The sequence below is a fragment of the Dipodomys spectabilis genome, unplaced genomic scaffold (assembly GCF_019054845.1).
Source record: "Dipodomys spectabilis isolate Male_0828 unplaced genomic scaffold, ASM1905484v1 ptg000230l, whole genome shotgun sequence".
Taxonomy (NCBI): Eukaryota; Metazoa; Chordata; class Mammalia; order Rodentia; family Heteromyidae; genus Dipodomys; species Dipodomys spectabilis.
The window spans coordinates 328,937-355,236 of record NW_024870907.1 but is presented as its reverse complement, the minus strand read 5'-3'; the positions used below and the strand labels follow the sequence as shown (position 1 = coordinate 355,236).

The 26,300-nt window shown below is 57.5% G+C and overlaps 1 protein-coding gene across 1 annotated transcript in view; it reads right to left on the bottom strand.

The window, feature by feature from the left end:
- Window positions 1-26,054, bottom strand: part of Cacna1i (calcium voltage-gated channel subunit alpha1 I) — a 96,802-nt gene extending 70,748 nt beyond the window's left edge. The window contains exons 1-2 of the mRNA XM_042698007.1: window positions 26,032-26,054; window positions 14,973-15,223 (exon numbers count right to left, since the gene is read on the bottom strand). Coding sequence (XP_042553941.1) covers window positions 14,973-15,202 — 230 coding nt within the window. The 5' untranslated portion in view covers window positions 15,203-15,223; window positions 26,032-26,054. The remainder of the gene's footprint in view (window positions 1-14,972; window positions 15,224-26,031) is intronic.
- Between the last annotated feature and the right edge of the window lie 246 nt (window positions 26,055-26,300).

Sequence of the window (26,300 nt, the reverse complement as noted above, 5' to 3'; positions counted from 1 at the left end):
CTCAAGTCCTGCTACCATGCACAGTAAGATAGCGCACTGCCCCCAGTCCCTCCCTTCTGTCGGGGTGATCAGGAAACAGGGCCAGAGACCCAGCCACCCAGGCAGCCCACATCCCCACCCACGGAGCCTCCTGAGCCCCCACCCCATTTTACAAGCCCACCCGGAACCCTCCTTTCCCTCCAGGTCCCAGCCCTGACAGACACCAATGGGACCAGCCACACGGCGGCCATCAACACTGATCAGATCCCTGACGGGCAGCCAGGAGTGCTTCTGATGAGGGCAGATGGCAAGCAGATCAATGGCGATACGATCAATATGGTTTCCTTGGCAGGCGAAGCCGGCTCAGCCCAGGGCCGCAGAGGGAAACAGCCAGCAAACTCTCAGGGTTCCTCAGCAGTGCTGCCAGCCGGGGTGACCCCAGGGAGCCTCCCCCCACTTCCCAAAGTCCTCTGCACCTAGGCCTCAGAGCCCAGCAGGAAGCTGGTGAGCACATATGAGCGCCTGCTGTGTGCCAGACACCAGGTCCACCTGGCAGTGATCGCAGACCTGTCCTAAGTGAAACGGCGAAGAGCATGTGTTTCCCTAGGAGCATTCTGATCAAGTAAATATATTCTCTCATTTAAACCAAGCTGGTGTGTCCAGGAGTGAGGGCCACAGCACACAGAGCCTGTGTAGTGAGCACCCTGGGCTCTGCCACCAGGTTCAGCAGGCCACACCTCTCCTACAAGAGTGCCAGGGCTGCGCCTCTTCATGGCTTAAGGAAAAAAGGCCATAAAGAAGAAAGCCATGGGGCTGGGAAGGTGGCTCAGTGGTAGAGCGCTTGCCTTGCATGCATGAGGCCCTGGGTTCGATTCCTCAGCACCACAGAAGCCAAAAGAAAAAAGCCGGAAGTGGTGCTGTGGCTCAAGTGGTAGAGCACTAGCCTTGAGCTGAAGAGCTGAGGGACAGCGCCCAGGCCCAGAGTTCAGGCAGGCCCCACGACCGGACCCCCCCCCAAAAAAAAAAAAGAAGAAGAAAGCCACAGGCCAGGCACCGGTGCTCACGCCTATAATCCTAGCTACTCAGGAGGCTGAGATCTGAGGATCACAGTTTAAAGCCAGTTTGGGCAGAAAAGTCCATGAACTCTTATCTTCAATTAACCACAGAAAAGCTGGAAATGAAGATGTGGCTCAAGTGGTAGAGCACTAGCCTTGAATGCAAAAGCTCCAGGACAGTGACCAGGCCCAGAGTTTAAGCCTCAGGACCAACAAAAAGAAGAAGGAAGAAGAAGAGCCACAGCCTGGCACCAATGGCTCACATCTGTAATCCTCAGCCCAAAAGGCTGAGATCTGAGCATTGCTGTTCAAAGCCAGCCTAGGCAGGAAAATCCATGAGACTCACCTCCAAGGAACCACCAAAAAGAGGGAAATGGAGCTGTGGCTCAAATAGTAGAGCCCTAGCCTTGAACAAAAATGCAAAGGGACAGTGCCCGGGACCCTGAGTTCAAGCCCTAGTACTGGCATGGAGGAAAAGGAAGAGGAGGAGAACAGAGAATCTGCTGGTGGGTTGATGTGACCTTGGGTTGAAGGTTAAAGGTCATTATAAGCCATTACTGCCCAGCCACTTGTGAATCTCCACTTAAGACTTTCAAAAGAGTCAGCCGGTCACCTCCGGCCTGGCTCCCCAGCCAAGTTCCCTCGGCGGGGAACTTCACTTTACAGATGAGGAAACTGAGACACCAGGAACTGGCTCAGAGTCAGGCAGCACCGTGTGGCAGGGCAAGATTTCTGCTGCGCCCTGCTAGCTCCGGACTCGCCCTACCACATCCAGCCTGGCACGTGGCTGGGCACCTGGGAGGGACCCTCAACGGGAGTGCCCCCCACCCCACCGCCCTCGCCGTCTACTCCCAGGACCTGTGCTGGGTGACAGGGCTGAGCGGCCTCCACCGGGGTCAGGCACAGGCTGGTCCTGTGGGGTGGAGGACTTGACTACGGAGGTCATGGGGAGGAGGCTGTGTCAGCTGCCCAGCCCCAGAGTGGCCAAAATGGGCCAGATTGGGTAACCCCACTCCACCACAGCCAGAGTCCTAAGAAGGCCGGGATTGCCGGGCACCGGTGGCTCACGCCTCCTAGCTACTCAGGAGGCTGAGATCTGAGGATCACGGTTCAAAGCCAGCCCAGGCAGGAACGTCTGTAAGACTTATCTCCAATGAACCACCAGAAAACCGGAAGTGGCACTGTGGCTCCAGTGGTAGAGCGCTCACCTTGAGCTGAAGAGCTGAGGGACAGCGCCCAGGCCCAGAGTTCAAGCCCCATGACCAACCAAAAAAAGAAAAACAGGAAGGCCAGGAGGTGACATGGATGGGACCTCCTGGGACGCCACCATGCCAGGGACCTCTCACACCTGCCAAGTCCCAGGCAGGTGGACAGACATTGGCCCAGGCCAGGTGCCCCTGGACAGCCTCCTCCCTAGACACCAGCCTGAGGCCTGCACGGTTTCCATGGTGACACCACCCTCCCCGCCCCTCCTGGCCCGGCAGACTGCACAGGTGTCCATGATGGCGGTGGGGGCCTTCTGGGAGGCGGGTGGAGAGGGTAGGAGTGCTGGGCATTGGAGGGGGCGGCCACGTTTGTTTTTATTTTCGGCAGATCTGAAATCCGATCCATTTTGGCTCAGATGTCTCAATGAATCAAGTAAAGGAAGGGGGCTGAGGCTGCCTCCTCCTAGACAGGGAGGAGGACAGGAGGGAGGGAGGACAGCCCCTGGGGATGGAGAGTAGCCTCTCTTCCCAGCTCCCTTCACGCTGATCTCTGGTGCACCCAAGATGGGGACCTCAGGCCAGGGGTCCTCAGAGGCGTAAGCTCTCTCACCCTGATTCTCCAATCAGGCCAGTTCCGTGCTTCTCTGGGGCCAAATGCATAAGCGTCTATGGAGTACCTGCTGTGTACCGGTGTGTGCACTGGGGTAAGAGATAAAGCGGGCTTACTTTTCTCTGGTGGCATGACCCTGGTGGCATGAGGGTGGCTACAGGAAAGGAGTTACTGGGAACCACCTAGGTGGCACACTAAGATCTGTGGCATTACTGCCCATAGAGTGTACCTCAATTAAAAAAATAGAACAAGAAATAATAAAAAGCAACTGCTTTAAGAAAAATTAAGCCGGGTGCCAGTGGCTCACAACTGTAATCCTAGCTACTCAGGAGGCTGAGATCTGAGGATCACAGTTCAAAGCCAGCCCAGGCAGTAAAGTCTGTGAGACTCTTATCTCCAATAAACCATCAGAGAAACCGCAAGTGGCACTGTGGCTCAAGTGGTAGAGTGCTTGCATTGAGCTGAAGAGCTGAGGGACAGTACCCAGACCCAGAGTTCAAGCCCCATAGCCAACAAAAAAAAAAAAAAAAGAAAAGAAAAATTAATAATACAGCTATTTTGAAAACACAAGCATGGTAGGCACCAGTGACTCATTCTTACAACCCTAACTACTCAGGAAGCTGAGATCTGAGGATCAAAGTTTAAAGCCAGCCTGGGCAGTAAAGTCCATGAGACTCTTATCCTCAAGTAACCAACAAAAAGCTGGAAGTGGAGTTGTAGCTCCACGGTTCAAAGCCAGCCTGGGCAGGAACAGTGGTTACACTGCTAGCCTTGCGTGAAAAGGTACAGCGCCCAGACCCTGAGTTCAAGCCCCAATTCCAGCATTTAAAAAAAAAAAAAGGCCTGTCATCAGTGGCTCACACTTATAATCCTAGCTACTCAGGAGGCTGAGATCTGAGAATCAAAGTTTAAAACCAGCCTGGGCAAGAGAAGTCCATGAGACTCTTACCTCCAATGAACCACCAGAAAACCGGAAGTGGCGCTGTGGCTCAAGCGGTAGAGCGCTCCCCTTGAGCTGAAGAGCTGAGAGACAGCGCCCAGGCCCAGAGTTCGAGCAGATGGGTTCCAGTATCCTCGTTCTTGCTCAAGGCTGCGGCCAGAGCCCTCCCACCCACCGCAGGCAGGTCAGCACACGAGAATCCACGCACTTCCACACACGTGGAAGGAAATGAATGACCGAGATGGTGAGACCCGCCCCTTACGACACCACCCTGAGTAGAAACCCAGTTCACAACACCAGTGGAGCTGCTGGTGCCCGGCCACCCTGAGCCGCTGCCTCTGCAGACGGGGGGGGGGGGGGGGGGGGGGGGGCCGGGCAGGCAGGCGACGGACAGTCTCTGGATCCCGTGGGGAGGGACGGAGTGAACCCCCTGCCTTCCTTGCCCCTGGCCCCAGCCCTGCTTCTCAGAGGCCCCACCATTTAGAAACTTGCTCCATTTGGCCGAAGCTCTGATTGCAGATGCCCAGCGAAGACGCTGTGCCCAGCACAGACAGCCGGACTGGGGGAGGCGGTGGCAAGGGGGTGGGGGGCTGCCAGGCTGGCAGCCATGGCAAGACGCTCTGGCCAAGGAGATGCCAGACACTACTGCTTCAGCTGCTAGTGAGGAGAAAGCCTGGGCAGGCAGGGGCATGGAGCCACCACTGGAGGCTGAGCAAAGCCATCCCTCTCTTTTTGTGGTTGGTCGTGGGGCTTGAACTCAGGGCCTAGGCGCTGTCCCTCAGCTCTTCAGCTCAAGGTAAACGCTCTGCCACTTGAGCCACCACACCACTTCTGGTTTTGGGGTGGTTCATTGGAGATAAGAGTCTCATGGATTTTCTTGCCCAGGCTGGCTTTGAACCGTGGTCCTCAGATCTCAGCCTCCTGAGTAGCTAGGATTACAGGCGTGAGCCACCAGCGCCCAGCTACAAAGCCATCCCTCTTGAACTTGAACTCAGAGTGTCATCTACAGAAGCTGCATAGGGGCCACTGCAGACTCAAAGGGAGTGAGACCCTTGTCACTCGGCAGCACCAAGGGGGCAAAGCAGGAACATCTGTCCAGGAGAAACTAGCAGCTTCCCTTCCCATCCTCAACTCTCTCTTCTTCCCCACAGCCATCCTTCACCATTAAGAATTCTACACTGAAGCCAGGCGCCATGGCTCACACTTGTCATTATAACTACTCAAGAGGCTGAGACCTGAAGATCAAGGTTCAAAGCCAGCCCAGGCAGGAAAGCCCATGAGACTGTTATCTCCAATAAACTACCCAGAAAAAAGCCAGAAGTGGAGCTGTGGCTCAAGTGGCAGAGCACTAGCCTTGAGTACAGAGAGGCTCAGGGACAGAGCCCAGGCCCTGAAGTTCAACCCCCAGGACCAGCAAAAAATACATTAAATAAATATATAATTTGGGATGGTATTTTAGTTGTTCTTTGGTGACACAGGGGCTTGAACTCCGGACTTCACTCTTAGGCAGGTACTCTATTGCTTGAGCCATGCCTCCAACCCTTAAATATATAATATTTTTTAAGCTCAGGAAGCCAGTTACATTCAAAATTAGCCAAATAAAATTTGAGACAGAATCTCACTATGCAAAATCCACACTGGCCTTGAAGTCCCAATCCTCCTGCTTCAGCCTCCTCTAGGTTGGAATTCCAGACCTGCATCACCACACACAGCCTCAAAATCCTCCCAATGAATGTGCATGGTTTGTGGTCCACACAGAAACAACAAGCCCAACCCCTCTGTACAGTATGTTCTCAAATAAAATAAAATAAAATTTAAAAAAAAAAAAAAAAAAAAAAAAGAAACAACAAGCCCAGCAGAGGTCCAACGCCACATGGTGACGTGTCACATGACAGACATACACGGCCACCGTGATGTGACTGGAAATCGCCAGTAACTTCCAAGGGTGGCAGCCGCAGGAGCTACAGTGAGCGCCACCGTGGTCTGTGACCTCCATTACTATTAAAAAGAAATGTCACCGAAGCAAATCTGCAGCTCATCCCCTCCTTCCCCCACTTGGAGCTGAGGAGCTCTGGGTTCTGGAAATTCTCCCCCTGGGCCCCAGGAGGCTCCAGAGCCCCGGCCCCAGCCTGGGCTTCATCCTCCACCTGCTGCGTCTCTGGTGCCCAGCTCGCCTCTCTCTGACCCCAGGTCCCAGCCTTCCGTGGAGTGACCAGAGTCCAAGGCTATCCCACCCCCAGGCACCCCCCACCCCCGATGCTGTACCCCGAGCATGGCCTCATGTTCTCTCCAGACCACCAAATTCCCTGGGCTTCCCATCCCACCCCACTCTGGAAGTGGTCCAGACTAGAAGCTTCTGGAGCTTCCCTTCCTCCGGTCCCCCCACACTCATCTCAGAGACCTGTCCCTCTCACCCCCACCAGCCCTCCTCTCCACCCACCCCTCTGCCCTGGAGCAGAGAGCCACCCCTCCTTCCTGAGGTTCTGGACCCCCTCTTCCTCTGGCCTTACCCATCCCACGCCATACATCATACGTCAGTCATACTTCATACCCTCCCCCACCCAGCAGCCAGGCAGCACGTCCCAAACCAGAGCGCTGGGCACCTCCTCTGTGCTGCGCACCTACTACATGCTGCACACGTAGCAGGGCAGGGCCAAGAGCCAAAGCCTGGGGAGACCGGCGTGAGGAGCTCCCAGACTAGCAATGGAAGGAGAATAGGTAGAGTACCAAAGGCCCTGTAAGTGGCCTAAGGAGAGAGTGGCAGCGCCCAGCCGGACACTGGGCAGGCGGCAGGAGGAAGGGGGGAGGGGCTGGCGCTGGCAGGACAGATGAGTGGACAGGTGGATGTGTGCAGGTGGGCAGGGATGACGGACGTGCAGATGGAGAGAAGGCGGAAGGAGACAGACATGGAGGTAGGGGCTGGTGGGTGGAGAGGTGGATGAGGGGGTGGGGGGATGGTAGCCGGATGCGGCCAGGGGCTGGATGGACAGGTGGTTAGGAACGTGACACTCCAGCGGCAAACAAGCCCCGCGACCTCGGAAGACCCCACTTAGGACTGGGCCCATCCTCCCTGCCTCTCGCTGTCCGCCTCCCTCTGTCCACCTGCCCCCAGCTTCTGACCTCTCACCTGGGGTCAGGTGTCCTCGGCCTCAGAGGCCACCGGACAAGTCTCTTGCTGGGGCAAGGCTGTCCTGGACACTGCAGGAAGTTTGTCCCAGAGGGAGAAATCAGCTCTGACTGAAAATCACACAGCCCAGGGCAGATCTGGTGCTCACACCTGTAATCCTTGCTACTCGGGAGGCTGAGATCTGAGGATCAAGATTCGAAGCTAGCCTAGGCAGGAAAGTCCTTGAGACTCTTATCTCCAATAAACTATTTCCAAAAAAAAAAAAGCCAGAAGTGGAGCTGTAGCTCAAGAGGTAGAACACTAGCCTTGAGCAAAAACGTTCAAGGACAGCACGCGCTCGAGTGCGCGCACACGCGCGCGCACACACACACACACACACACACACACACACACATGCACACACACACAAGCTGGCGCCAGTGGCTCACGCCTATAATCCTAGCTACTCGGTATGCCGAGATCTGAACGTGGTGGTTCAAAACCAGCCTGGGCAGGAAAGTTTGCGAGATTCTTATCTCTGATCAGCTACCCAAAAAAAGCCAGAAACGGATCTGTGGCTCAAGTGGTAGAGCGCGATGCCTTGAGCACAAAAACTCAGAGACAGCATCCAGATCAAGCCGCAGGGACAGGCACCGATAAAAAGGAAAGGAAAGGAAAGAACACAGCCCACCCTTTCCACTCCCAATTTCTACAGGAGAAACTGATGCCTGGGGGGAGGGGCCCCTGCCACAGGTTACCAAGCTTGGCAGAGCCAGGCTTGTGCCCAGGTCTGTGCCCAGCCCCTGGGCACAGCTGGTTCACCATCACCACCCGCCTGGGCATTCTTGTGCCATCACCTCTGCCCTACACCTTCCCATGGGTGTGGTCTCCCACTCCCACCCTGTCCACCAATGACCTCAGGTGATACCAGGCCCAGAAAGGCCAAGACACACTCCGAACCACACAGCTCCAACCAGCAGATGGGCTGGAAATGGAAAGCAGCCCCACAGGAACGCTGCAGAGTGAGATTAGCAGGAGGACATTCTGACTGATTAAAAACACGTATTGATTTCCCTCCGAGGGAAACAAATGAAGCCATTTGTCTCCCAACAGGATCGTGATGGGGTCTCAGGGACAGACGGCAGGTCGAATGCAGCTTGTGAGGCCCAGGCAGGATGAAGATGGAAATCCAATCCTGTTTAAACCCCGGGGAGGGGGTGACAGCCCCAGCCTGCCCGGGCCTGCTTCCGTCCCACCAGATCATTGGCACCGCCCCGGGCACCACCAGGCCGGGAGGCCATGCACAGGAACTTGGCCAGTCTGGCGCTTGGCTGTCCCCTGGACAAGGCTGGAGCATAGCACACAGTAGGACTCTATTTTGTGTGAGTGCGGGTCCTGGGACTGGGCGCTGTCCCTGAGCTTTTTTGTTCAAGGCTGGCGCTCTACCGCGTGTTCTTGCACCCTTTTGCTGGTTAATTGGAGATCAGAATCTCTCAGGCTTTCTTGCCTAGGCTGGCTTTGAGCTTTGATCCTCAGATCTCCATCTCCTGAGTAGCTGGGATTACAGGCGTGAGCACCAGCGCCCAGTAGGACACCAGCACCCTGTGGCCGGCCCGTCTCCGGAACCCACCTCCATGATCACAGCGCTAAGCACTTGGCCAGCCCAGGCCTCAGCCAGGACACAGCACGGAGCCCACTGTGGGACTGCCTCCAGGTTCCCTTCCACAGGGGCAGCCTCCCCCAGCACCCCAACAATCACACGCCCCCTGAGATCACAAGAGGGGATTCTCTCGATGGGGCAGAGGGAGGGGGCGCCAGGCAGCCCCTCTGGGCCCCTGGACCCATGCAGTCCCAAGGACTGGGCCTCCCCAGGATGCCTCCCTCCGATGCTCAGGCTCCGACCCCTGCTGAACGCCACCTGTGGGAATCTCCTGGGGTTTCCAGGCCTCAGTCTCCCCGGCAGGCCACTGCATTCTGCCCGACCTATCCCTGCGGGCCGCCCGTCCCTGACACCCCCGTGCCAAAAGCGCAAGCGCTAGCCTGGCATCTCACACCCTGCTAGCCAAGCTCTGCCTCGCATCGTTCCCACCCTTGCCTTCCCTTACACGATTTCAGGAGCCTGTTCTGAAAAACTCTTATTCATACAGCAAGACCCAAGCCAAAAGACCCCTCCTTCTGCAGATCAGAATTCACAAATGCTCCGAGGCTGGGTCCCAGGTAGAAATCTCCAACCTATAGAACCTGACCTTGCCCTGAGGAGGTAGGAGGAAGACAGGGTCTCCTCTGGCCAAGCTAGGCAATTCTGATGGGCTATCCAGCTTGTCTTACTGACCAATGAGAACATGGCTCCCACTGTGGCCTCCAGAGCATCGGGGTGGGAGGGAAAGCAGGGGGGGTGGTACTTAATGCTGACTTTTATTTCTGAGAAAAACAACTTTCTCCACAGCAGATGGAGGAAACGGACAATTTCTCAGGCATGTGTTGCCTCTCCCAGAAATGCCTGCTACCCGTCTGGACAGACCCAGTAGGCCAGGACGGGAGGAGGAGACTCCCCTCCCCCAGAAAGCCCCCCCCCAGCCATGGAGCAGGCGGGGTGGGGCAGCTACACTGCAGGCCTGCAGGCCTGAGCTCCGGCCTGCCCTGGCTTGACCCTAGCTGGACCTGCGGCCTCGGGCAAGCCTGGATCCCTCCCTGAGCCACAGCCTCCCCAGCCACAGGATGTAGAGTGTGCTGAGACAGGAAAGTACTTGGGAAACTAGAATGTTCTGGCTGAGCCACCGGCCCTGCCCCGCCAGGGTCTCAGCCAGGAAGTTGGGGAGGTCAGCCCCCCCTCCCCAGCAGTGAATCCGGGGCTGCAGGACAACCAGGTGGAGGCCATGAGTCCAGGTTGGTCAGTTGTTCTGGACCCAGTGTGGAGTAGCAAGGATTAAATGAGCAAAGACTGGGTGAACAAATGAAGGGGAGAGGAGAGAAGGGCAGGACAGAAGCCACATGAGCCCCTTGGGCACAAGCAGGTCCCTTGCCCAAGAGGAAGGCCAGCTTCGGGGGCGGGGGGTGGAGGGGGGACACAGTCAGGAGAGGGGTACTACCAAGGTCACACAGCGTTGGCCGGCTAGCCCCACGCTCTCTCCGTGCGCAGGGGAGGGGAGGGAGGGTGATGCTAGGGCAGGAGGGGTGAGGTCTAGAAGCTGCCTAGTAGACAGCAAGCGCCAATGTCCCACAGACGGAAAGAGACCGTGGGGAGGGGCGGAGGGGAGTTGGGAGGAGGAATGCGTGACAGCCCAGGACCTCCAGCATGGCCCGCGGAGCCTGGATCTGGCAGCGGGAGGTTCTGAACGGACGCAACCCCCTGGCACGCGGGGGTCCGTTTGCTCCGTGCTGGCCCACGAGCTCCCATGGAACCCTGATGCTCCTAGCCGGGGTCACCTTGCTCCCCATTTCCCAGATAGAGCCTGGCCAGTGACTGCCACAGGGGCAGGAGCACTCGCCACAGAGAGGGAGCAGAGAAGTGGGGACCCAGCATCCATTCCACACCCCCAGTCCTGCTCTGTGACTTGATCAAGGTCAGCAGGCTCTTGCAGTTCCTGCTCCTCCCCTCATTCCCCCACCCCCCTACCCCCCCACCCCCCCACCGGCTCATCCGGAACAGGACCTTCCCTGACTTGGAAGCCACTGACTCCCGCCGCCGCGCACGGCTGGCCCGCACTGAGGCAGAAACGCTGTCAGGCTGAGCACTGGCTGTCCCACGCCAGGCCCCGCCCAGGAGCATGCTGGGAAGGGAGGACTCCTCAAAGAGAGGTGGGTAAGAGAGCCACGGAGCCAGCAAGGAGACCCTGAGCAGGTACGCTGAGAGCCTGGGGAACCGCACCTCACCAGCCCCACGGTCTGGAGCTGCCAAGCAAGCCTCCCTGCCCTGGGAGTGGATGGGGGTTACTCTGGGGTCTGCAGATAGCATCTCTGCTGCAGCCTGACTGTGCAACCAGGCTAAAAAGTAACTACTCTGAGCCTCTTTTGTCATCTAGGAAATGGGGCTATGGGGCACTTATCTCTGAGGATGGCTAAGAGGATTATGGGTGACATTGTGGGCAGTGAATGCCCTCTGACCAGTAAGCACCTTTTCTGTGCTATATAGAACCACTGGGGACCTTACAGGAGCCTGTTCTAAATATTTGTGATGACCCCATTACAGAGATAAGAACAGCTGAGGCTCAGGAGGTGAAATCAAAGTACACATGTGCCACTCCAAGAAAGGTCTAAAAGTCTAACCTAGGGTGAAAATAGATTTCTAGCGGATAGATTAGTCGTGGCTGCCAGGGCCACCCAGCTGGAGGATGCTGTGATTGATTAGCAATGTCTGCATTGGCCAGGGCTTGGCCACAGTGGTGGGGGAAGGGGGGGGGGGCGGTGTGGTCACACCAATTCACCCAAACAACAGACACTGGATCTGATTTTCCTTGGGAACCATGTCTTCCGAAGGTGTGAGGTTCCCTCTAAAGACTTGCCACCAATGTCTTATTGAATCTACCACAAGGAGGGTGTAAACGCAGCAGTGCATGAGAGCTCGGCTCAGCCTCAGGCCCCCCTAATGGTGACAACCATGTGCTGACACTTTACTACAAATCTTACCACCACTCTGCCTTAGGAGCCGCTCAGGCCTTCCGTGAGGCCTGAGAGGTGGATGCTGTCACCCCATCTGCTGGAGGGATGGCAGGGAGCTGGAGATCACCCGGCTATCACTATACAGAAAGAAGAGGCAGAACCAGCCTCCAGGTGTGTCTGACTCTGGTGGCCACACACCACCTCCCTGCGAGTCACCCCACACCATCCATCTCCAGCTATTCCCACCCAGGGGCCTGCATGTCCGTGACTCAGGCGGTGACTCAGGGCCTTTCTCTGGAGTGAGCAAGGAGCTGAGTCAGGAGCAGCAACTTCAAAGGGCAGCTGGCCAGGGTCAGGGTCCTCAGCAGGCTATCCTGGAAGACTCTGCCCCAGGGGGCCTGGAAGGAGCTCATCCCTGACCTCCCCCCATGCTATAGCCCAGTCGGGAGGTGGGGGGGGCAGGACATTCTCTAAGAAACGGTGCTTACAAGGTCCAGTATAATAGTCACTGCCCAAGCCAGGCAGCTGCACGTCGGTGAGACATCTCGCAAAGAACAGGCAGCACAGCCACACCGCCACTGAGGGTCACAGGACCACACACGGTCCCCAAGGCCCTCCATGCACAGCGTCAGGCACACACACACACACATCGCTGGTCAGCCCTCGACCTCAGTGCCCTTCGCTAAGTATGGGGGGAGGACGGCTTCTGTCCAGGAAAGGACTCCAGGAATCTAATGGAAGCTGAGTTTCCACTGATCACCTCCAAGCCCTTGATGCTCCCTCTGCTCTACGCAGGGTCCTTTGTGGGCCCCAAGGTCCCTCAGCTCCCTGTGAGCTAGCCCCCTCCTGCCCCAATTCAGCCAGGAGAGCCTTAACCACCGTCACAGGACTACAGCCCCGAGACTCCGGACACACAGCTGTGCAGCTGCCGAATTCTAGGCTTACAGTCTTTGGAACACAGAAATTTTCTCTTTGGATCACAGTCACTTCGAATTTTAACATCACCCGGCCTTACGTTTTAACCCTTAGACTCAGTCACAGATGTTTCGGGTCGGCGAGTCTTCGTGTCCCACAGCCTGGCACCTTTGAAGGTGCCCTGCTTTTGGATTCTTACAGCTCTTCCCTGACATTCTCACTAACACCTGAGCTACCTCCAAGCCCACCCAGTCTGGGCCCGCTGGGCTGCAGGATTCCCCTCTCCCCAGCAGCCAGGGCTGAGAGTCCTTCTAAAGGGAAGAGGAAGGCCAGACTTCCTTCATCCCCACCCTCAAACCAGGGCTGTCTTAAATAAGAGGAGGGCACTCCCTGAAGGCCCCCCTCACCCTCATCCTAAGCCAGCTCCATCGTTGGCCCCACGCAGGGACGGGGGATGAGCTGGGGCTCAGCCCACGGCCACACAGAAGACATCACGGGAACCAACGCCCTAAGTGGGGTCCAGCTCTATGCTGGCCATAGACCATCCAAGCCAGGCTCCCAAGGTCAAGGCCACCTGTACCCAGACTGCTCTGGGTGCAGTACGCATTGTCCCACACACCATGTGGCAGAGCCAGCATCCACTTTTTTTTGAGGTGGGGAGAGGGGTCAGTCATGGGGCTTGAACTCAGGGCCTGGGCACTGTCCCTGAGTTCTTGTGCTCAAGGCTAGCACTCAACCACTTTGAACCACAGCGCCACTTCCAGGTTTTTGGTAATTAATTGGAGATAGAGTCTCCCAGACTTTCCTAGCTCGGCTGGCTTTGAACCGTGATCCTCAGATCTCAGCCTCCTGAGTAGTTAGGATTACAGGTATGAGCCACCGGTGCCCGGCTGCCAGCATGAGCTTTTGTGGAGAGCCCCCTACAACCCAGCTCCGCGCCTCAGCTCTGGTTCCTATGTGACCTGCTTTATACTCTGCAGCTCGGGCAGCCTCAGGAATCACCCCTTGCCAGGATTCTCGCTGCCCTCTTGCCAGCCACGCCTCCAGCTCCTCTCTTCTCAGGCCTGTGCCCAGAGCATCCTCCTCCCCTTGCCCTTCCACCCAGCAACCCCATTCATCAGTGAGACTCAGCCTCGACATTCCCACGGGCGCCCAGTAAACTCACGGAAGGAGCCATGTCCCAGCGGGGAAGCAGAGAACAAGACAGGCTTACCCCTGCCCTGGTCATGAGACCCCAGAAGGAGGTAAGTGGTAAACTAAGAATCCCATGACTAGATGTCACAAGAGGAGAGTCCAAGAGGAATCACAGTGGAGCTGTGATTTAAAAGATGTAGCAAAAAAGCCGGGCACCAAGTGCGCACACCTGTAATCCTAGCTGCTCAGGAGGCTGAGATCTGAGGATCGTAGTTTGAAGTCAGCCTGGGCAGGAAAGTTTGAAAGACTCTTAACTCCAATGAACCACCAGAAAGCTAGAGTAGAGCTATGGCTCAAGAGGTTGAGCACTAGCTTTGTGCAAAAAGAAAAAGTCTCAGAGACAGCAACCAGGTACTGAGTTCAAACCAAATCAGCAAAGCATTTGGCCAGGTGAAGAGGGAAGGGGAAAGCACTTCAGACAGAGCGAAGCACATGTGAGAAGATCTTGGGTCCAGGAACATCCAGAGAAGCAGCATGCTAGAAAATGAGGCTGGGATGGGCCAAGTTAGGACTGGGCTCTGCACCTCTAGGGCAGTGGGGAGCTACGAACCATGGTGAGTATGTCTCCCAAAGCTCCCAAGCAGAAACCGTTCTCAATGCAAGAGTGTTGAGAGCGGGACCTGTAAGAGTTGACTTGGCCACGAGGTCTCTGCCCTCCTGAACAGATTAATGTCATCCACTCGAGAGCTCTTCTGTGATTTAACGAGCGGAATGGCAGCACAGCAAGTTCTGCCCTCCGTGCCCGCCCTGGCCTCTCTGGCCCTGCCGCCGGCTGTCACAGGATGATGCGACACAAAACAACCTCCCCCCAGCCCGGGCCAAGTGCCAGCCCCTCGGTCTTGAACTGCCAGCCCCTCAGAACTACAAGAAATAAGGAATTTTCTTTTTAAAGTTAAAGTTCATCAGACCAAAGAAATAAATAATTTCAGATACCCAAAGGCAGTCATTAAACGGGATTTAATTCAAAAATAAAAAGGGAGTGCCAAGCCCTGGCGGTTCATGTCTGCGATCCGAGCTACCCAAGAGGCTGAGATCTGAGGATTGTGGTTCAAAGCCAGCCTAGCAAATAAATCCACTCCACAGAGCGGAGGTCACACCAAGGATATTCCAAGTCAACAAACCACAGGATTGACGCCCTCCCTGCACCTTGCCATGGTCGTCAGAAACTTCCAGAACCTTCATATGAGCAAGACCCCAGGCCTAACCCTCCAGCTCTCCAGACTCAACACCGGCATCCACTCAGCAGCATCCCCAAAGCCGCAGGCCCCCAATCCAGATGACCGTGTGCTAGGCGGGGCTGCCCTTCCCCACCCCCTCACTCACCCACGGCCACTGGGCAGGGCTCGGGCATGCCCAGTCCGAAGGATATGGGTTACACACCATCTTGATGCACCAATTCCGGGGGCTGGTGGTCTGGCGCAGACAGAAGAAGGCGACAGGAGCCAGGTCTGGGTGCGGGACATCAGGATCAGCTCCATCCAGGGGCTCCTCCGGGCCTGGGGGGGACGGAGGGGGACTCCGAGGCCCCGGCTGCTCTGTGATCCCCGGCTCGGGGGCCTGGGCGGCTGAGGACGAGGGTGGTGAGCTGCTGTCAGCCATGTCAGTGCGGAGCAGGGGGCCCTGAGGAACAGAGGGGGACATGTGGAGGCACCCCTGGCACCCCCTCCCCAACCGGCCTCCCCCTCTCCCAGAGACAGGGCTCAGCCAGTAAACCCCCCCCCAACCCTGCACCTCCCCAGCCATGGGGCCTGCAGAGGAGTGGAGGCCTGCGCTGCATCAGGCAAGTGGGGAATCGCTTCCCAGCTTGTAGTAAACCAGGGGCAAACCTGGCCAACGCTATGAACTTGGGATTTCCTGAACCACATCCCCAAAAACAGTTCCAGGGCCAGAGTTCTGGTTAGGGTTCTAGTTCATTGGTAGAGAGTGTGCCTTTAGCATGCAAAAGGCTCTGGGTTCTAGCCCCAGTGTTGTAAAAATAAAAAATAAAGGCTTGATCCCAGTAGCTATACTTATCATCCTAGCTATTCAAGAGGCCAAGATCCAGAGGATTACAGTTCAAAGCCAGCCTAGGCAGAAAGGTCCTCGAGACTCCATCTCCAATGAAACAGCAAAAAAGCCAGGCTGGAGGCATGACTTCGGAGGCAGAGCACCAAACAAGCAAATAAGCAAGCCAGGTGAGCCAGCGAGTCAAGCAAGCACAAGGCCAAGTTCAAACCTTGGTACTGACTGAAAAAGAAAAGAAAAAACTAAGCTGGGCACAGTGGCTCACACCTGTAATCCTAGCTGTTCAGGAGGCTGAGATCTGAAGATCATGATTCAAAGCCAGCCTGGGCAGACAAATCCAAGAGACTCATCTCCAGCAAAAAGCTGGAGGTGGAGTTGTGACTCAAGTGGTAGAGCATCAGCCTTGAGCAAAAAAAAAAAAAAAAAAAATACAGAAGAGAGTACATATCCCTACGTTCAAGACCCAATGCCAGGGGCTAGGAACATGGCTCAGTGGTAGAGTGTTCACCTAGCATGCACAAAGCCCTGAGTTCGATTCCTCAGTTCTACATACACAGAAAAAGCCAGAAGTGGAGCCATGGTTCAAGTGGTAGAGTGCTAGCTTTGAGCAAAAGAAACGCAGGGACAATACCCAGGCCCTGAGGCAAAAAAAAAAAAATATCTAGTGCCAACACACACACACACACACACAGAATAAACAAAAGAGGAGGAAAAAAGGATGCTATTGTTCACATTGTGATTGCTAGGGTAACACGCTACAGGAAGTTGGGGTGCTGTGGACTCAGACACCAGGGGACCTCATGGAGGCACCTCAGACCTGCAGTGAGCCCTGGAGCCCTTGGCCTAGGGTTACCGCACACACACAGCAGTGGGAAGCCAGGCTGCCTCTCGGCTCTGCAGAGGGAGACCAGGGGCCCAGGCTCGCCTCACAGCCAGGAACCGGCGGAGCTGGGACATGGTGGGGGCTGCTTCCATGCCATTTGTGGCCTGGGCACTGCTGGGATTTCTCCTCTGGACCAACTCAAAACCATTCACGCTTGGCCAGCGGCCAGGCTCACTTCCTGGCCTGGCCTTGCAAGCCACACAGCTGGCTCTGGTGCCAGCCCAGGGGCATCTCCACTCCTGGCCTCCCCCATCAGCTCAGCAAAGCCACTGTCACTTCCAGATGGGGAAACTGAGGCCAGGAGAAAGGATTAGTGTGCCAAGGCTACTTCCTGGGTCAAGTGCAGAGCCAGGAGGTGATGAGAGGCGAGATGCCCAGCTCCAGGAATCCAGGTCCACCTGGTGCACCAGTTACCATGGAGGCCTGGCTGGGGCGCCTTCTTCTAGGAGCCACCCATCCCTGAGGATGCATCTCCTGGTCCAGCGCCCCCAACAGGGCCAGGCTGGGCAGTGGGGCTGAGCAGCAAGGCCTGCCTCCCTCGCACCTACCCAGCTACTGCCGGTGACCATAGGGTTATCATCTGATCTACCTTGAGCTGATGCTTCTGGACATTTCTCTGGCTCCCAGGGGCAGCGGGCGGGAGTTGGCACTTCCTGCCACTCTGCCTGGCTGATCAGAGAGGCCCAGTTTTCTCCTGAGCTCAGGGCTTTTGCTCTTGGTTCCAGAAATCCAGCCACGGGCCTTACATAAGCTCTAGGAATCTTAGATGGCCACGTGTCGGACACCCGGGCAGTTCCAGGTATTCTCCGTGCCGTGCCAAGCTCAGACCCCACGACCCCCTGTGCCAGGCACACCGCCCCAGCCCTCCTGAGGCCTGGAGCAGCCGCTGGTTGGGCCACGCCTCTGCTTCGGCTGTCACCTCTCCTCAGCCCGTCCCCCCACCTCCCCGGGCCCGTTCTTCAGACCTCGCTGATTCATTCATTCGTCCCCACTGTGGGCAGCACGGGAGCTCAGCTGGTGAGCGTGGCACCCGTCCGCCCTCAGCCCTCACTGCAGCCAAGAGGAAAGAGAGAACCATTGACTATTCTTCTCACCCTGCTTTCCCATAGCTCTTCTCACTGCCACACACACACACACCCCACCAGTCCTGGTTTTATAGCCCCATGATTTGGTGTGTCTGTCTGCTCAGCCTGTCAGCAGTAGACACTGGGGCCTGGAACATTCCCGGCTGTGTCTTGCCAATGCCTGGACCGGCGACTGGAACATACTAAGTGTGCAGTGAAGATTTGTGGAGTAGATGAATAAAAGTACCAGCAGGGAGAAAGGCGGGAAGGGAGAGAAAATACCTTGCCCTCTCTACAGGAAGAGAGATTAAAGAGAAAAGCAAGAAGAATCGGAAGGAGCCATCTTGGACGGCCTAGGGGAAAGGCGCTCAGGAGAGCATGTGCAAGGGCCAGGAGGCTGGCATCATGCTCGGTGCGTTTAAGGAACATGAACAAGGCCAGTGTAGCTGAACCCGGAGCACAGGAGATGGCACTGGGGACGTTAACAGGGCTTCCTACAAGTCCCCAAAGGAGGACTCCAAGCACAGGGAGGCTGTGGCCAACAGGAGAAAGCTGGGGAGAGGGGCTGGGCTGGGCAGATGAGCCACGAGGTGCAGACACCCGCGTGGTGTCACCCCAGTGGCAGCCTTGACCCAGCACTGCTGAAAAACCCTCCTGCAGCCCCCAGGAAGGAAGAACGGCCTGGCCCGCATTCCCCCCCCCCCCCCCCCCCCGTGGCTCTGAGCAGCATCTCATCGTTGTCCTTGGCTCTATGCTATGTGTAAACTTGTCCTTTGCCTCTCTCGCTCCTGCTTAAACGTCCGCATTGCTATTGTCCATCCTCACACCTCTCCCCCCCAACCCCCCCCCATCACTGTAGGAAAACACCACCACCAAGGCCACCACCCCGACCCCCTCCCCACGCCCCCAGCCCCACAACAGCCCTGCCTGTCGCCTGGGTGCCCTTTACCAAAAAAGCCCTTGGGGACCAGCAGCTGGGCCAAACGGCAGCTGCGTCCCAGCTCCGAGCTGCCAGCAGACAGAGCGGAGAGCGGAGAGGACTCAGCTCCGTCAGGCTCATGTCCCAGCTAGGCTCCTGAGGCCTAATCCTGGGTGTCTCCCCGCCCCACAGGCCAGCCAGGTGGGATGGCAGGAACTACTAACCGTCAGAAACGGGGCAGGAGCGGAGGCCCGCCATGCCAGGAACACGCCCCCCCCACTCCTGAGCCCACCCGCCCGCGTTTCTCTCTGAGAAGCTGGGCTTCTTCCTGCCTGCCCCAGGCAACAGGCTGAGCATGAGGACAGCTGGACATCCCAGGGGCTGCTACCCTGGCCCTCCCTCTGCGATCATCACATCACCATCACTACCACCATCTCTACCATGGCCACCATCATCATCTCCACCATCACTACTATCATCACCATCATTATCACCACACCATCTCCACCATCATCACCACCACCACCATCATCACCACCACCAGCAGGGGCAGCATTATCACCATCCCTACCATCATTACCATCATCATCTCTACATCCACCACCATCACCATCATTAACACCATCTCCACCATCATCAGCATCTCCACCATCATGACCGTCACCACTATCATCATCATCACCGTCACTACTATCGTTATTACCACCAACACCATCATCATAACCATCAACACTATTACCATCACCACCAGCACTAACACCCCTGCCAGTTCCCACAACCCCAAGACGTCTTCCGCCATGGAGGAGAAAATCAGGGGGCCAGGGGAGTCTAGCAGTGCCCAAGGTCAGCCAGATAGCATGAAGCGGAGGTGATGGATGGAGGTGGCAGCAGGGATGCCAACTGAGATCTGCCCATGCCCAGGCCCAAACACGGGGCTCCGGAGCCAGGCTTCCCCTCCTGGCTGAATCATCAGACAGGGGAAATGCAGCTGCTGGTCCCCACAAGTCTCCCAAGTCTTTGCATGACAGGGGATGCCTGCCTTCCAGAGCTTTCCAGCCATCACTCAAGAGCTCTTGAGGTCTTTGTGCCTCCAGATCTGTCTCAGCGGAGTTCAGCCACCTCCTGCCTGCCCCAGGGGCTTCTGTGAAGAAGGGATGTGGGGCAGAGGGGAAGAGCAGCCACCCAGCTCATATGTGTGTGTGTGTGTGTGTGTGTGCGTGTGCGTGCATTCTCAGTGCGTATATGCTCACCCACGGCAAGCACCTCTTTTATCCCTCTGTCACTATCAGGAAGTAACAGAGAAGAACAAGCAGGAGTGCATTTGGAACTGAGACTCCAGGTCTCAGGGTCAGAGCACCTCAGCCAAGCTCACCATCAACATCCAGGGAACATCAGTGTGCTGCTTCTGAACATGGCTGCTGGAAGTGATCTATATCACTTTGGGTTCTTGTGGTCAGTTGGGGGGCTTGAACTCAGGGCCTGGTTATTGTCCCTAAGCTCTTTTTGCTCAAGGCTAGTGCTCTACTACTTTTAATTTTTTTTCTTTTTGGGTCCGGTCGTGGGGCCTGAACTCTGGGCCTGGGCGCTGTCCCTCAGCTCTTCAGCTCAAGGCTAGTGCTCTACCACTTGAGCCACAGCGCCACTTCCGGCTTTTTTCTTTTTGCTTATGTGGTGCTGAGGAATTGAACCCAGGGCCTCAGGCATGCAAGGCAAGTGCTCTACCACTGAGCCATCTTCCCTGCCCATAGTGCTCTACAACTTTGAGCCACGATTCTACTCCTAGCTTTTTGCTGGTTAACTGAAGATAAGAGTCTAAAGGAGGGACTGGGAACGTGGCTCAGTGGTAGAGTGCTTGCCTTGCATGCATGAGGCCCTTGGTTCGATTCCTCAGCACCACATAATCAGAAAAAGCCAGGAGTGGTGCTGTGGCTCAAGTGGTAGAGCGCTATCCTTGAGCTGAAAGCTGAGAGACAGCGCCCAGGCCCACGAGACAGCGCCCAGGCCCACAGTTCAGGCCCACGACTGGACCCAAAAAAAGAGTCTCAACGACTTTCCCTGTCTAGAATGGCTTTGAACCTCGCTCCTAAGATCTCAGCCTCCTAAGTAGCTAGGATTACAGACATAAGTCATTAGTACTCAGCTTGAGATATTTCCTTAATATTTTTCCACCCTTGGAGTTTGAGCTCAGGACCTGTCCCTGAGCTCTTTTGCACAAGGCTAGCAATCTACCACTTTGAGCCACAGCACCACTTCTGGTTTTTCTGATGATTAATTATGGACTTTCCTGCCCAGGCTGGCTTTGAACCGCAATCCTCAGATCTCAGACTCCTGAGTAGCTAGGATGACAGGCGTGAGCCACCAGCACCGGGCATGACCTGTGTTCGTTCAGTCCTGCCTCCCACAGCAACCCACCTTGTCACATGACAGCCTGGAGGTACACTGGGCTCCCCGCCTAAGAAGCCAGCCAGGCTGCTCTGGGGGCAAGCCAGGGTGCTGCCACCAGGCCCAGGGCTTCCACAGCCATTCTAGAACCCAGAAGAGGCTCTGCCTGTCACCACACACTCCACAAAGAGCACACAATCACACTCACACAGACTCACGCCCTGTCACACCCTCAGGCACACTCCCACCACCACCCAGACATAGACATCCACACATAACACACTCCCACAGACACACAATTACACAGACACAACATACAGCCACACTGACACCTTTCACTCACACATACACTCACACAAGGACAATGCACGAAACAGATACAGAACTCACGTCACCGCACAGAGAACACAGGCACACACAGACACACTTGCGACACACATATGTACACCGTTACACACACACAACATACACGCAACCACAGAGCCCCAAACACGCAGGACACTCAAGCACACCCCACCCACGCCCTGTCACACACAACCAGTGCAGAGCCTGCATCTGGGATCTGCGAAGAAGTCACTGCAGGAAAACTACATCCCAGAATCTTCCAGCAACATCCCAGAGCCCTGGAACCTTCTGTCAGCTCCCTCTTCCACATGACAGCCCTGCAGATGCATGAAGACAGCCCGCCCACCCCGAGCCTCCCGGCCCCACGCCTCTTGTCACCGGCTCCCTCAGCCATTTCTCCGATGACAATTCTAGATCAGCAGCCTCCCTGGGCCCCCTCCCCGGTCCTGCTTGAGTCTGCCCAGTTTGCCTCTGCCCGGGCGGGATCCGATGAGCACCTGGGCGCTGGAGTAGGACAGGCAGGTCACCTGCTTGATGCAGACTGGAGGCCCAGACCCAGAGCAGCCCACGAGCACTGCTGTGCCTGGGCCTGAGGTCCAAGGAGCCCCACAGAGGAGCTGAGCCACACCACAGCTCCTCCAGCTTAGCGAGGAATGGCTCCAGTTCAGCAACCTGTGCAGACACAAAGCTTGCTCTGGTCTGGCCAGCAATGACTGCCTCACATCTGAATCAACTCTTAGTTGGGCCCTCCCAGCTCTGAAATGTGTTCAGGACACTGGATCAGTCACACACACACACACACACACCAGTACCTTTGACAAGAATCCATTACAACCCAGAGAAGTAAGTACCTGTGTTCTCTCCTCCAGGGAGGAAACTGAGGCACAGGGACGTGAAGAAATACACTAAGATCAAAAGCCACTTAGAAGAAGTGCTGGGATTTGGATCTGGCTGGTCCAGCTCCAGGTCACCAGCGAAAGCGTGTTCTGGCCGGTCTGCGGACAGAAGTTCCAGGCCCCCTGGCACCCTGGCTCCTGCTCCCGTGTGGGTCAGCACTCAGTGACTTATGTTTGTTTTCAGACGCTCTGGGCTTCAGGCTGAGTACCAGCAAGGAAGGCTGTGTTTGAATTTCCATCAGTGTGTTTGAACATCTCCCAGCAGGCGCCTCTGCTGATCAGTTTTTACTCACTCTGCAGTAATTAAGGCCTTGGGTCATACCTGAGCTAACAGATCAGAGATGCAGGTGGGTGGGAGGGGACCCAGCAGAAAGAGCACTGGACCAAGAGTCCCAGGCCCCGGCCTCCCTCCCTGGGTCTCACCACGCTTCATGTCCTCTGGTAAGAATGCAAGCAAGAAGAGCGAGGGAAAGTACCTTAATGAAGGGAAAAACAACTTCCCCGCAGGAGGTCCCATGCAAGGCACTGGAAACAGGCTTCAAGCCCCGGTGAGAAATCCGTCAGGGTAGAAACCTTATTCCAGACACACCAGGCAGGGCCCCTGAGGTGCTGAGGGACTTGGCCCTTCTCGGTCACCCCCACAAACCTACTTCTCTCTCCTACTGGAGCAAGAGCTGGGGGAGCAAAAGAGGAGGCCTAAGGCCTCTGGGCCCAGTGAAGACCAGCATTCTGCTTTCTCTCCTTGGTGGAGCACAATGCGCAGTGCACAGCAGAGGTAAGAGCCCAATGCTAGCCTGTCCTCTCTGGCCAAGTACATCAGAAGGGGACAGCTGGTAGAGGGGGCCCTGGAGACGATGGGACAGGTCTACCAGACAGGCCCAGGCTCCTCTGAGCCTGACCTGAAGAGACCAGCTTCTCCAGGCAACCTCCACTTCTTCCCCCTCCTCCTGTTCCTCCTTCTCTTCTTTCTCCTCCTCCCCCACCTCTTCCTCCTCCTCTTTCTCCTCCTTTCCTGGTCCAGGACCCCAAGTCTCCAGAACTCATACAAGGTGCCCAGCTCCTTGCATTCTTGTTCCCATGTGGCAGATACAGCCCAGCTCTCCCTCCCAGAGCCCAAGAGGAAACTGAACCCCGAAGCTGATACCTGGACTCCCTCATGGGCCAGAAAGCCCCCAGGGAGAGCTGACTGGCCTGCTCCCTTCTGTTCACGGAGGGGTCCCCCAGCAACCAGAATGCAGGTTGGCATACAATAGGTGCTTACTCCATGTAAAAGAGAAGGAAAAATAAAAGGAATCTAAACATCAGATTTGTTTTCTTCCATCTCTCAACTTGCAAGCATGTGTGGGGAGACCCACATGCCCTGGGCTGCAGAATCCACAGGCCCGCAGGCCCCGGTCCACGAATCACTACCCAAAGACCACAGATGCACCTATCCAGAGATCTGGGAATCACTGGCCAGGCACAACCTGGGAACCCAAAGGAGGGAGGGAAGGGGTCTGAGAGGAGGGGAATGGAAGACGAGACAGGAATGGAGCAGGATGGGGGAGGAGGCCAAAGGAAGGGAGGGAGAGGAGAGAGGCCTAGGCAGGAAAGGGACCCTGCTTTCCTGGCATTGGGGGGCCGCCACACCTAGCCTAGCACCTGCTCTTTGCAGGCATAGTTTTTGAGCACCTCCTCCCCTGCCCCCCAAATGCGATCTGAAGAATCAGGCAGCAAGGCAGCGGGAGACACAGCCTCACACAAGAGCCTTTCCTGCGTTACCGTGGAAAGCGCTCTGAACTGCTGGGGGCGGGAGCCCCACTGTGTTGGGGGAGGGGCAGAGGGGACCCAGAAAGCCTCTCCTGGGAGCTGAGGTCCAGGGGGAGCCACAGCCGAAGTGTGGGGCGAAGGGGGGCAGGAGGGGACAGAAGAGGGCATGAGGATGGGGTAGAGACTTGGAGGTGCAACCCCGCTGCCGTGCTAGGGTTCTGGGATCCAGAACTCCAGAGGCTGCTGTGTGACCCCCCCCCCAACCATTCCCAGGACAGGCTTCCTGGGTCCAGTGAGAAGAGGATGGTGGGGAAGCAGGGAGCTCCCACAGCCACCTCCCCTTCCCCACCCCTGCCCGCCCAAGGTCAAAGGGAGTCAACCCGCAGGAACGAAGGGGCTGCCTGACACCCCCTCGCGAGCCTGGGGCTCATGCTCTCTCAGCTGCAGCCCTTTGGAAGCTCCTGGAAGGGAGATGGGAGAAGGGGAGTAGGTGGGTAGGGAAGATGGACAGGAACTGGGGGGCCAGGGAAGGCAAAGGATATCAAAGAAAGCGGGGCCTCTAGCCAGGCTTGCAGCCCTCCCCCAAGCTGCCAGGCCGTGGTGGTGGTGACGGAGATCCCCAGCCAGCTCCAGGCCGGCCCAGGATTCCCAGGACACTCTCGCCAAAGCTCGTCCCTGCTCAGTGCCACCTAACCTGTCCTGACTTGGCACCCTCTCCCTGGATTCACAGGTTCACAGGGGTGATGGTGGAGACAGAGGAGAGAGAAAGGGCTAAAGTTCTGGCCTGCACCCAGCCCAGGAGCCTGAACACAAAGTTTGTCCTGAAAGGTGGACAAGAGTTTCCAGAGTAGGTCTTTGCTGCCAAGGTGGGGGGCGGGGGGACACAGTTAATCCTGAGGTCACTGGGCAGCATGGGCAGGGCCAAAGGGGTTGGGGCTGCAGGAAGCAGGCCAGAATTCCTCCCCTGACCTTCCCCAGGCTGGCCTAGGAACCCACACTCATGCCTGGGCAGCCCCCAGAGCCAGCATCTGTGGGGGCCTGTCTCCTCAGCAATGAGAGACAGACAGACAGACAGACAGACCAGAACGCCTGCCCAGACCAGCCTAGGACCGCACTCACAGTTGAATCAGACCCCAACACACCACAGGCGTAGACACACGCAGGCGCTATCTCTCTCTCTCTCTCTCTCTCTCTCTCTCTCTCTCTCTCTCTCTCTCTCTCTCTCTCTCTCCTCACACACACACACACACACACACACACACACACACACACTCACACCTGGTTCCCAAACACCCACTCTCAAGGCCAGAATGTATCTCAGGGGGGTTCCCTCAGACCCCAATTTCATTTACCACTCCTCACCCCAGAAGAAAGACACAGACTGATGGCTCAGCCCGTGTCCTCCAGAGCCCCCTCCTCCAGACACCATTACTCCCTCACCCCCCCCCCCAAAAAAAGGAGGCCTCCCCACGCCCTGCCAAGCCCTCTTGCCCCCACACACAGCCCCCAGCAGACAATTAAGCCCCGATCGCGGGAGGCGTTCATTATATAACCACCTCCAGCTCGGCTGGGGATTCCGATCGGCCCCTGGAGTCCAGCCCTGACCCTGGCCCGGCTCCGTGCGGCAGGGCCTGGGCCACGGGCTGGGGGCCCGGGCGGGGGTCCCGGCCAGGGCCGGGCGGCGGAGGGGGGCCTCGCCCACCAGGCCTGGAGGAAAGTTCAGCCCTGCCGTGGCCGGGCTCCCCGCTCGGTGCCCGCCGCCTCTCCGCCCGCACTCCCGGCTCCCAGCCCCGCTGGACCCTGGCACCGGCTCTGGTCCAGCGGCTCTGATCCTGCTGGCCGCAGAGCCGCAGCCGCGGAGGGGCGGGCAGGGGGGGGGGGAACGACAGACGGACGGGCGATGGACGGACAGACGGGCGGACGGACGGACGGACGGACGGACGGGAGCCGGCGCCCACCGGCTGCCTGACTTGTTGAATAAATGCCTGCAGCGCCGGCCCAGCCGGCTTCGGGGTTCGGCGCCGGCACCCGGAGAACTTTGGTGGCCTTGGAGAGGGGCCCGGTCAAAGTTCCTTCTGCCCCCGCCACCCCCCCGCGGCGGGCGCCCCCCGGGCTGGGGCTGGGGGGCCGGGGCGCCCCGCGGGGGCCCCCGCAGCCGCTCGGAGCCCGCGGCGCCCCTCACCTACCTGGACATGGACGCGGCGGGCCGGCGGGGTGGGCCGGGTGAGGCGGGGGCGGCGCGACCCCCTACGCGGACGGCGGCGCGCGCGCGGGACCCCGCGCCCCGCCGGCCCCACCCCGCCGGTTCCGGATGAGCTGCGGCCCCGGGGCGCGGGGGGCGGCGGGCGCGCGGGCCATGGCGAGGGGCGGCCGCGGCTGGGCCCGGCGGCGGCGGCGGCGGCGGGCGGACGGCGCGGAGTTGGAGCGCGCGGCGGGCGGGCGGCGCGCGGCGCTC